The sequence below is a fragment of the Eurypyga helias genome, unplaced genomic scaffold, assembly GCF_000690775.1.
Source record: "Eurypyga helias isolate BGI_N326 unplaced genomic scaffold, ASM69077v1 Scaffold52011, whole genome shotgun sequence".
NCBI classification, from domain to species: domain Eukaryota; kingdom Metazoa; phylum Chordata; class Aves; order Eurypygiformes; family Eurypygidae; genus Eurypyga; species Eurypyga helias.
The window spans coordinates 1-11,477 of record NW_010229894.1 but is presented as its reverse complement, the minus strand read 5'-3'; the positions used below and the strand labels follow the sequence as shown (position 1 = coordinate 11,477).

The 11,477-nt window shown below is 40.7% G+C and overlaps 1 protein-coding gene across 1 annotated transcript; it reads left to right on the top strand.

Annotated features, from left to right (window-relative positions):
• Positions 1–131: 131 nt before the first annotated feature.
• Positions 132–11,213, top strand: PLK4 (polo-like kinase 4; the record flags this gene model as incomplete). Its single annotated transcript, XM_010160533.1, has 10 exons — positions 132–227; positions 974–1,069; positions 1,160–1,274; positions 2,690–3,722; positions 5,683–5,783; positions 7,391–7,767; positions 8,631–8,735; positions 9,146–9,248; positions 10,015–10,164; positions 11,065–11,213. Coding segments are annotated over 10 exons (2,325 nt in total), but the record flags the coding sequence as incomplete, so codon positions are not given.
• Positions 11,214–11,477: the final 264 nt, after the last annotated feature.

Below are 11,477 nucleotides of genomic sequence, written 5' to 3'. Positions count from 1 at the left end.
GAGAGCTGCGTCCAGGTACCGCCCGGGCACCCCCGGGGAGCCGTCAGGGCTGCCCAGCTCTTGGCGGAGGCTCTGCGTCGGGGGAGAGGCTGAAAGCCTGGGCTGACGGTGGTGCTCTGTTCGTGTTGCAGGATTTCAAGGTGGGGAACCTCCTGGGGAAGGGCTCCTTCGCAGGGGTCTACAGAGCAGTATCCCTGAAAACCGGTCTGGAAGTGGCTATCAAAATGGTAAGGCAGCCAGCCAAGGCAGCCCCTGTCTTGTGAGAGTCTGAGCAAGGGCAAGTTGCAACAGTTGGGGTTATGTGGTTGGGCATTCGTGCCCGTATTGCTTGTTTGTATGTAACCGATACTGGGATCCCGTCCTGAAGGATGCTCTACAACCCACTAGGCCGTACTGATAATGAACAGAAATGCTTACAGTGCTGTTCAAAGAACTCAAACATTCAACACTGGGTGGGCAGTCAGCCCTGCGATTCTGACTCAGAAATTTGTGACCACCAAAGCTCCGTTTAGAATCCATGGGGCCAGAGAGGTCCTGGAAAAAATGTGTGAAAAATTCCCCTCGCTGCCAGGACAGACTTTGTGAAGGAAACTCACACCTCGTGTGTTTTGTTGGACTTAAATAGAATATTAGAGATTATAATTAGCAACCTTTTTAAGGTTAACTGTAGTCAGTGTATCTGGCTGTCAAAATCAGAATGAGGTTTCCCTGCTGAAGCATTTCAGAAAAAATTTAATTAGCGTTAGTAAGGAAAATGGTAATGCTTGTCTACTTTGACCATAGTGTGTTCCTTCATTCACCTATGTTATGCATTCATTAAAAGCATATCGTAGGTTAAGGTTTGTGAAAACGTGCTTATATTGAGAAGTTTTCAGGCAAACGTGCCTCGAACATTGAAGACGTCGAGTCCGCTTGAAACTAATGTGCAGTCAGTGTTGCAGTGCTTGAAATATGTTCTGCCATCCATTTGCAGATAGATAAGAAAGCCATGCACAAAGTTGGAATGGTGCAGAGGGTTCAGAACGAGGTGAAAATACATTGTCAGCTAAAGCATCCATCTATACTTGAGGTAAGACTCCTGTTTCTGTGGAGCACTGTGTGTGTGGCTTGGTGTATGGTCTACAAACGTGCTTAATTTTTTCGTTGTTTCATGTTCTAGCTTTATAATTATTTTGAAGATAGCAACTACGTGTACTTGATACTTGAGATGTGTCACAATGGTGAAATGAGCAGATACATAAAGAACAGAAAGAAACCCTTTTCAGAAGAAGAAGGTGAGATTTTTTTCTGCGTAGGTCTTTGCATGAACGTTTTGGCTCACTCAATAAATACTTGAAGGAATGTTTAAAACTGCCATAACTCTGAACCAGTTTCTACAGTTTAAGATCTTGTGATAAGTGATAATCTAGAGATTAATTACTATTTTATAAATTCACTTGTATTTCTGAATGTTGTTGTTTCTGTTTGTGCCGTGTTACAGTAGCTTGTGCTATCTGGGGTTTTGAAAAAACAGCGAACATAGAAGGTAGAGCTTACCCTTGTAGGTGAAATTATGCTGAGGTATAGGCCAAGACTGGGGAACTCCACAGAGGAACACTGGTACCTTCAGGTGCACAGATTTGCTCTCTTTGTGTTGCGCCTCTTCACCTCAGTGTCACTGTATGATGTGTCACCAGTTAGAGAGCCTGCCAGATTACAGTTTGCCCTTTGTGGTCTCACTGGAAGTATTTATTGTGTTACAGGGTGTGTGGAAATGAAGGTAATGCAGATAACTGTTGCATAGGGGCTCAGTTAGCAAGGAAATACCCAATCTGACAGTCCATCTACAATTTTTGGAAGGACTGGCAACTGAGAAGTTCTGTTATGGTTTTACCTGTTTCTTATGGAAAGCACTGAAGATCCCATCTTTCCTTGAGAGCTCATTGTAAGAGTAATTCCAAAACCTTTAAAATTGGCTATGTTACTCTTTTGAATAGCATTTTGAGAGAGAATTTTTGCAAAAAATAATTAATTGCACTTAGGAAGTTACTAATGTTTAATTTTAGTATCTTCCCTTGGTAGTTTCTACTATAGTTTGTTACTCACCGGTGTTTGCCCTCTGCAAAGAGAATAAGGAGGACTGTAAATTGTTTGCTCTTGACAGGATAGCTCTTAAAATTGCTGAAATTGCAACATGATAATAGATGTTGTTTCTGCCTGGATGAGGTTTTGTGGTTTCTGGTGTAAGCTAAAACTCTTGAAGATTCCCTGGATTTCTAATGGAGTAGAACAGAAAGACTATCCCAATGTTGTGAACTTGGAGGTTTTGAGAAACTGAAATACTAGTAACCTTGACAGTTTGCTAACGATAAACCAAAGCTAAACCAAATTGTCTCCTACGTTCTATAATCTGCACGTAGTGAAGCTGCTTGATTTTGTGTATTTGCTGTTTCTGAAAGTGTGGAGCAACTTAGCTTTTCAAATTCTTAAGAATCTAACCTTAAAAAGCTTAGGCCAATTGAAAGTAACTCCAGTCTCGTTTACATTTTTCTGTTAGACACAAATCCGGTGAATGCATTACAGAACCCTTTTTTATGAACCTCTTATAACATAGTGCTTAAAGCAGAAAGTTAATTCCAATCTCATTAGCTATTTTCACAGCCATGACCTCAATTGTATGACTAAAACATCCGGTTTTGTGTTTTGACAGCCCGGCACTTCTTGCATCAAATCATCACAGGTATGCTCTATCTTCATTCTCATGGAATACTGCACCGGGACCTCACCCTCTCTAATATCCTGCTCACCAATAGCATGAACGTCAAGATTGCTGACTTCGGACTAGCAACTCAGCTGAAAATGCCTCACGAAAAGCATTACACCATGTGTGGAACTCCAAATTACATTTCTCCAGAGATAGCCACAAGGAGTCCACATGGACTTGAGTCTGACGTGTGGTCCTTGGGTTGTATGTTTTACACTCTTCTGATTGGAAAGCCACCTTTTGACACTGACACGGTCAAGAACACGCTGAATAAAGTAGTATTAGCAGATTATGAAATGCCAGCCTTTTTATCAAGAGAAGCACAAGACCTTATACATAGGTTACTTCGCAAAAATCCAGCAGATCGTTTGAGTCTTTCCTCGGTGTTGGATCATCCTTTCATGTCCAGGTGTAGCTCTGCACGGAGTAAAGACTTGGGAACTTCAGAGGATTCCATGGACAGTGGAAATGCTACCATCTCTACAACCTTCATAGGTTCTTCCAACATCAGTACCAGTGGCTGCTTGAAGGAAAAGAAGAAGCTGTTAGTTGGACAGCCGCTCCCAAATAAAATTACCTTTTTCCCTAAGAACAAGAGTTCAAGTAATATTTCATCCGTAGATGGAAGTGGTTCTTTTCATCAGTGGGGCATTCAGGGAAAAGAACTTGGCATAACCGGCAGGGGAAGAACCATGCAGCTTGCTGAAGAGAGGCCACGTTCACGCTACCTCCGAAGAGCCCACTCAACAGAGAGGTCTGGCACATCCCATAGTCAGACTCAAGGCATATCGAATATCGCTGAGAGATGTCACTCCATGGAACTGCTTTCTAAGCCTAAAGTAGGAACAAGGGAAAACACAGAATGTTTTTCACCTGCAAACAGCTATAATGACATAGGAGAAATATTTAAGGAGAAGATTTCTAGTAGTTCTGGTTCTTTTGAAGGACAAATATCTCCACCTGTAAAAGATCAACCACAGTAAGAATCATTTTTTTATTAAGATGAAATTTGGAGCTGCCTTATGTTAAACACATGATTTGTGCCATAACTAACCTGTAGTAAGTGCCGGGGGTCTCCACACTTGCAGTGTGAATATGGTATAGGGAGAGGAGGGTGATAGCTGGTGCTGTTGCTACGCAGAGGTTCACCTCCCCACCATCCCTATGGTGAAAGTTCATGGCTGCAGCACATCAGCTGGCTAGATTGTAGCTTTTACTTGGCCTGGTAATACTCTGTTACTGACCGACTTCCATGTGCAGCAAGCGGAGTATTTCTTTCCCCACAGCAATTGTTGTACGGAGCCTTGCTAATTCTTCTTTGTAGAAGAGACGCTGATTAGGATTGAAGGCATTCAGAGTGTGACTGCCAACGTTTTTACTTGCTGCTCTGGCTTTTTTTGTCTCTTCATCTTTAACTGTGCCTATCAGAAAGGAAAATAACACTCCAAAACTATCTGAAACTTTGTTCTGTCTGAAAATCCTGGCTTCTTTCCATGGGCTTCCCCAGCTCATACAACCCGACTCCGGTGTCAGATCTACACATGGTGCTAGGATGTTTGCTGTGCTGTTGGAGGCCTCGTCTTTGCCTTCTGTGCACTGCTGTGTAACAAGAGTACTTCTTTGTGATAAACATCATCTCCCTACACTCAGAAGTTTGCTTTGTTTTCTCCATCAGCCAAATATCAAGGAGCTTTCCTATGTTAGTCTAAGGGATATAGCCCATCTTGGTTCTTGCATTTCTCACCCCGTAGAGTGGCAACTTTGTGTGGTCATTTCATAGTTTTTTTCTTTTTGCAAATCAGTTCAGGGAAAAAGCAGGTGAGTGCTTTGCCCCTTAAAAAAAGTAAGTGCCTTTTTTTGACTATTGTCAAGTGTTTGACATAAGCTGCTGTTCAGCAACTTGAGTGGGTGTGTGCGTTCTTCCTTGTTTGAGAAATGTTTGATGAATCAAACAGAAATGACTTGTCTGAATGCTAATGTAATGCTTACTTGTGTTCCGTGCGGCTTCATAAAGACAGGCTGCCGGTAAGTGACAGAGTTGATGCAAGTGCGGGGACTAACAGAGGGATTACCACTTTTTTCTAAATGGCTGATTATGGGAGAGGCTCTTACATCTACAGCTGGCCTGCACAGCAATCTTAAATGCAAGGTCCGAAGACCTAAATTAGATGTGGATATTCTGTGAATCTTTTTTTTTTTGTGATAACTGAGTCCTTGCCAATGCTAAAGTAGTGATCATTGCAAAAAAATTACAGAGGCATAGGCTACAGAGATGGAAAACCTCACAGGAGCTTAGTGTGAATTTACAGCGGATCAGTGATTCTGCAGTAACTGTTTTTGTGTGTATTTGTTACTCTTCAATACGTGGATTATGGCTTGAGTTCACCTTTGACTACAGGTATGTCATTGTCTAAAAAGCTGGTAAAAATCTTCATAATCTTTGGGAGTTATTTATATAAACTAAAACTATTTTAGGTCGTGATTGTTTACATATTTCAGCTGCGTATTTGTTACGCTGAAGGAGATCCTCTGGGGTCATGGGCATCACCCCTGTGTCTTCTCTGAGGTTGTTTCCTATATCGTGATGTAGGAACTAGATGTAAGAACAGCCACTGATGGCAGCTCTATCAATGGCTCTTGTTGTTCATGTATGTCAGTTCCGAGAGTCTGCTAGTGAGTGCTAACAGGCGTAAATTTGTGCTAAAATTGGAAATAGCTTTTCATTCCACTTGGAGGCAGTATTTTAGTTTTTATGCTTTACCCAACGAACATTGCCTGTGAAAAAAGCAGCATGTTCTGTGCTGTCTAGAGCTGCAAAACGCTGCTTGTTTCTTACATGTTGGAAAAGCATTCTGGTTTCTTCAGCTGTCACATTGTAATGTTTGTCTTAAATGTCTTTGATGTGATGTTGATTTATATGTGTAACCTTCATTTTGCAGCTCAAATCACCTCTGCCCAATGAAGCCCCAGGTCGGTGTGCTAGAGCAGAAGTCCCAGGCTGAAACCATGCAGCAGTGGCTTGGAAGCATGCAAACAAACGGTGCGTTACCGACTGGCTGTGTGGTTTTGCACCCAAGTTGGGGTAGCAACTTGTAACTGTTTCTGTGGTTCTTCTATATTTTATTTCTTTAAACTGGAGGCAGAAGGGGTATCTGTAACAGCTAAGTAACCAGAGGATAAGGCTGGCACCCCAGGTAACAGTGTTTGGATGCTAACAGAGGCTACTGCAGACTTTTCTCTGAGGGAAAAGCACGGGAGGCCCTAAACCAACTTGTCACTGCAAAAAACTGACACAGGGACTGGAAGGGGCAAAACAATTTCCAGCATCACTAATCTGTAGAATCATGCCTAAGCAATAAATACCTTGTTGAAAACCTTTTGTTCTCTCTTTTGGGCTAAGCTATAACATTCTAGTCCTCTGAAGTAGGAATTAACTTCCGAAGGTTTTGTAGTTAGTATTCCTCTGCTGTTGGGTTGGTATAACGAACTGTATGTAGCTGCCTTCACAGGAGTGAAGAAACTCTGCAGTGAATTTGAGTACTTAGCTTCCTAAAATGAGGTCATTCTCTTCTTTTAGTATTTTAGAAAAAAAAAAAAAGGGGTCAAAAAGAGAGGAAAACAATATTCTAGAGCTTGCTATAATTATCCATTTGTGTAATGTGCAAGTATAAATCAGTGACAAAAGATGGGCAGGTGACTCAAAAGCCCTGTTAATTTGGTTGTGCAAATACATCTTAAGAGAAAAGGGGACCTCAGTGAATGAGAAAGATAATGAGGCTGCAGAAGGAGGGGTGGGGGGAAGGACAAAAGACACATAAGGGAAGGAGGGGTTCATTGCATCGTATTACATCATTAACAAATAATGTAATTTAATCACAAAAATAAATCACAATTCTTTTCTGGCCTTTTTTGTTTGGTATTACCAGACTCCTTCCCTTCCTGCCTACAGGGAATTGGAATCATGAGACATATGGTCTGAATAATCCTATCTGATTTTTGGTCTCTTCTCAACTGTCCTGCAACATGGCAGGAGTGCAGCCCTAATCTGGGTGAGGCGAAAGTTGATCAGGGGTTTAAGTATCAAAACCAGGGAAGCAGTTATAGGAAGTGTTAAAAGACAACAACCCATTTTTGTATTTTAAAAGTGACTGGAGATAAAACAAGGGTTTTGGAGCGTGCATTTAACAACTTGAGTACTAAACCCTCTGGTTGATGCCAAAACACGAGTAAGTTAAGTTGAGACTTACATGACGCTTGGTACTAGTGGTCACCTGAATGGCAAGTAAACTGTGCTTCAACAGATAAACTAATCATTGTAAACGGATTGTTTTTGAAGTATCTATCTGAAATCTTAGTGTTTTGTTTATACATGGCTTTGCAAAATGATTTGATATGTGTTAAGACCAGAGGTGGTCATAAGTGAGATCTGTTAAGAGTATATTTGAAGCAGCACTGAAATTATGTTAGCATTGGTATTGATTGGTACTGAAGTCATACCCTAATCGTTTGGACTGAGGTTAAAGAAATGCTGTTCTCCACTTAAGCCCTCTAAGATGACATTTTGAAGAGCTTTTAAAAACACGATAGCACATTTTTATTCTTACTGTGAGTTTTTGCCTGTACAATGTACCTCTGTGATTCTTTCAGTTCCGCTGAGGCCACCTGCAGACCTAACTGGCAACAGTAATGCACATGGAGGTTTTCGGTATCACCTGGATGTGCAGGAAGACGCATCAAAAAATGCATGGAACACCTTAAAAGACATAAGAAATCATGATGTATCCGTCGACTGTCTGCAATCTTTAAACCAGAGAAACCCGAAGAAATACATCCCTGGAGTTCTCTGCAAATCTGAGAAAATTCAACCATCATCCTCTGCATGTGGCCTTTGGTCAACTTCAGGGCAAGACCAAAGCTGGGGCAAAGAACAACCAGCGCATCAGAGACCTACGCTGCAAAGTATAGTATCACCTCTCAGCGCTCATAGGCTGAAGCCAATCAGGCAGAAGACAAAAAATGCAGTGGTATGTGTCACTTCTTAAAACGGGAACAGCTTAAGTATTAAATACAGTGTGACTGTCCTAAAAATCACGTGGTAAACTAGAAGCATTTGTTTTTATGAAACTACCTGTAGCAACTTTAATGAAAGCTCTGTTAGTACGATGCATCTTAGGTTTTGTACAAGGAATACTGCAACCTTGCGTTCATTTCCTGCACACAGTGCCACGGCATTGCTTTTGGCTTACAAGCAAACAAACCGTAGGTAAACGTAACAAATGCTGCGTGCACATATACTTCCTGCAGTTCTGCAGCTCTGTGCCCCTCAGCTGAGTAAGCGGCATTTGAGCTCTCAGCATTACAATTTTAATGATGTCAAAAGCTTCTACAGATAAACAGCTGAATTAGAAATTAAAATAGTCTTGTTCTCAACTCAACACTTCTTGAATGTTTTTCCTGTAGTGCTGCTTTTTCCTTGTCTTGTGGGTGGGAGAGCCAAACAAATTCCATTAATCCTTACTGATCACCTACATTTTCTGGTTGGTTTGTTCCTGGTATCACCCTTTTGTTCCATTTCTTGGTCTTGCTTGCCCTGTGCTGTTTTCCCCCGCCTCCCAGTTTGGTCTTTAAAAAGAACATAATAGAGCTGACCTCTTTTTGTTTGATTTGTCACTTAAGCCCCATCCTCACTGCCCAGGCTTATCACTTTCAGTCCCGCTGAAGAAGCGTTTGAATAGCACTAATTGCAAAAGCTACTGTAAGATGCATTTATAAGCCTGCAGTATGTTTGAGGAAGGGAAAAAACCCACCTTTTAAAGCACTGGTGTAAAGAGTGCTATCTTATTTTGCCAGAAGGTGAAGGCCTTTTTGTTTAACTTGTATATTTTAGGTGAGCATTCTAGATACTGGGGAAGTGTGTATGGAGTTTCTAAAGGAACACCATTCACAGGAACTTGTGAAAGAAGTTCTCAGAATATCTTGTGATGGAAATGGGGTGAGTACGTTTTCAATTTCTTCACCGTTTTTATAAAGGGCTTAGCGTTTTCTGTTTTTTTCGGAGTTTATTTTATTTTCATTTAAGTCATTATTCATTTGGAAATGTAACATTTAAATGTACACAGCTGTAAACTCCCATTTCCCACCCCACCCCCCCCCGCCCTATATTTTAGCCACACAACTATAGGTACCAAGCAATTATTTCAGACCAAAAATGGACTTGCATTTTGGAACAGGTAAAATAATTGTTGAAAATCTGCTGCTGCTAAATAGTAATTATTTAGAGGAATAGAGTATTCTTGGTAAATCATGGTAACTAAACTGTGAGTCATTTCCATACATGTTAAAAATAGGGAGTGATGTGGTAAGTTGCAACTGCAAACACTTTGCTCCCCCTTTTTTTTGTAGATTGCAGTTTATCATCCAAATGAAGGAAGAGGTTTCCTTCTTGATGACAGACCTCCTGCTCCTCCCGAAGACATCTGTATGTATGATTTTGACAACTTGCCAGGTAACCTGAAATTTATTTTAAAATATGATGAGTAATGTGACTTCGAGTGAATTTTATCTGAGACTTTATAGCTTTAGTCATTACATTTCAGATAATCAAAGATAAAACTCCTTTCAGAACAAGATTCAAACTACAGTTCAACTGGAAACTGTATTTTGAAACTTTACAAGAAAGTATAAACCCAGAGGTTTTAAATGTTCTGTCTGGAAGTTACAAGGAGTCACCCCTTTACAGTCTGGTGTACTAAAGCTTTCCTATTCTCCTTGTTCGTACTGGAAACTGCTTAAATATGAACAGAAGAAGTATTATCAAGTCAATTTTAAACCAGAGCTACTTTGCTTTGTACTTCCTAATACTCATAATTTGGGGGTGGGGAGAAATACTTGAAAGCATTGAGAGAGTACTGTAGACAGCTGAAGAACAAATATAAGGTAACTATATACGTTCTTAAGAGACAAGCAGATTTCTCTACTAAGAGATCAGACAGGAAGCCAGCTGGACTGTGATGTCTAGTTAAATGGTATGTGCAGCACTTCACTCTGTTTAGGTTCTGAAATACATTTATTGAAGCTGTTGATGATGCATACATCTCTAAAAGCTGGTGGAAAAAAGCCAGTTTCTTTGAACATCCTTCTGTAAAGTACTCCAATATTACTTGCCACCTTTGGCTATCAAATACATGTTTTAAGTTACTTCTTTCCAAGCTGGTGCACAGTGTTTAATCTGATGACTTTTCATAAAAGTTTAAATTTTTTTTTTTTTTTAGAAAAGTACTGGAAAAAATACCAGTATGCAGCCAAGTTTGTGCAGTTGGTAAGAACAAAAACCCCCAAAGTTACGTTCTACACAAGATATGCCAAGTGCATGTTGATGGAGAATTCACCCACTGCAGATGTTGAAATTTGTTTTTATGATGGTATGTGTTCATTTTTGCCATTACGCAAATAGTTATATCAAGTTATTAAAGCTGCACTAAAACATTGCCAATCGGTGAACACCTCCGGTTGAAGAAAATACTAGAAACTGTTTTTTGACACTCTGCTTTTATTCTAGCACTCACAGATCAGTTTATTATTCATTAGTTCCTCCCTGGTATCTTCCTCGGGGAGTACATGCTCCAAAAGTGTTACTTAGACTATGCCCTGTTTTCATTCATGAGCTCTTCTTTGCATCATGATTGATAGTTAATGACACAGTGAAAGGTCCGTCCCTGCTCCAACCTTTCCATTGGTAACGGAGGTGAGAGTACTACTAAGATGACTCACTGGAAAAGCAATTGGCTGCCTTCTCCAACTCTGCCCTTCGTAAACTAGACTGCATCGATGATTGTTTTCACCCTATAAATTGCTGCTGCTTAGTTTGCGTTGCCACAGGCATAGCTACAGCCCAGCAGCATTTATGGCAAAAAGAGAAGTAACAGCTCTGCGTCCCAGCAGGGTGCTGCTGTCCGAAGAACCATTCAGACACTAACAGAGCTGGCTGCACCGTTTTATGGCTACGCCATTACAAGTGGCAACTTCATCTCAGGTTCATGTTCAGAAAGGTAGTTCTTAAAATATATCACAAATGCATTATTCATCTCATTAAAGTAGCGGTCTTTGGCCATCGAGAGCGTTCCGTTAACATCGCAGTCCCAATCTAAGTGGCTTTTTATTTCTGCCAGACACAGAGCTCATGCAGGAGTGGTTTTATTCTTGTAGTAATTAAGTCAGTGAGACACACATTAGCAGAGTGGAACATAATAGCAGAACTCTCTGTTTTATGACTGTTGGTATTTTATACAATTCACGCTCGGAATTTTGACGTTTTCTTACAGGAGCAAAGATACACAAGACAGCTGGTATAACTCGTGTGATTGAAAAATCAGGGAAATCCTTCACTTTGAAAGGAGAAAGCGAAGCAGGTTTGAAGAAGGAAATACAAGTTTATATGGATCATGCAAATGAGGTGAACTGTTTTATGTAGACCTTTTTCAGTGCAAAGCAACCTTCTGAAAATTCAGTTTCTCTTTCACAAATGTGCTTCCAATGTTGCTTTTCAGTTTTTATTACACTAATAAGGAGGGATGATACAGCGCCTTTTGGAAGAGTAAGGGTAACAGTAACAATGCCTGACAGTGAGGACTGATAGATGTGATTCTGACTAGTGTATAAAACAGGTTTGCCTGGCTGGTGAGAGGATTAAACAGAACAGATGAAGCTGCTTTATGCCATCCAGAGGGACCTTGAC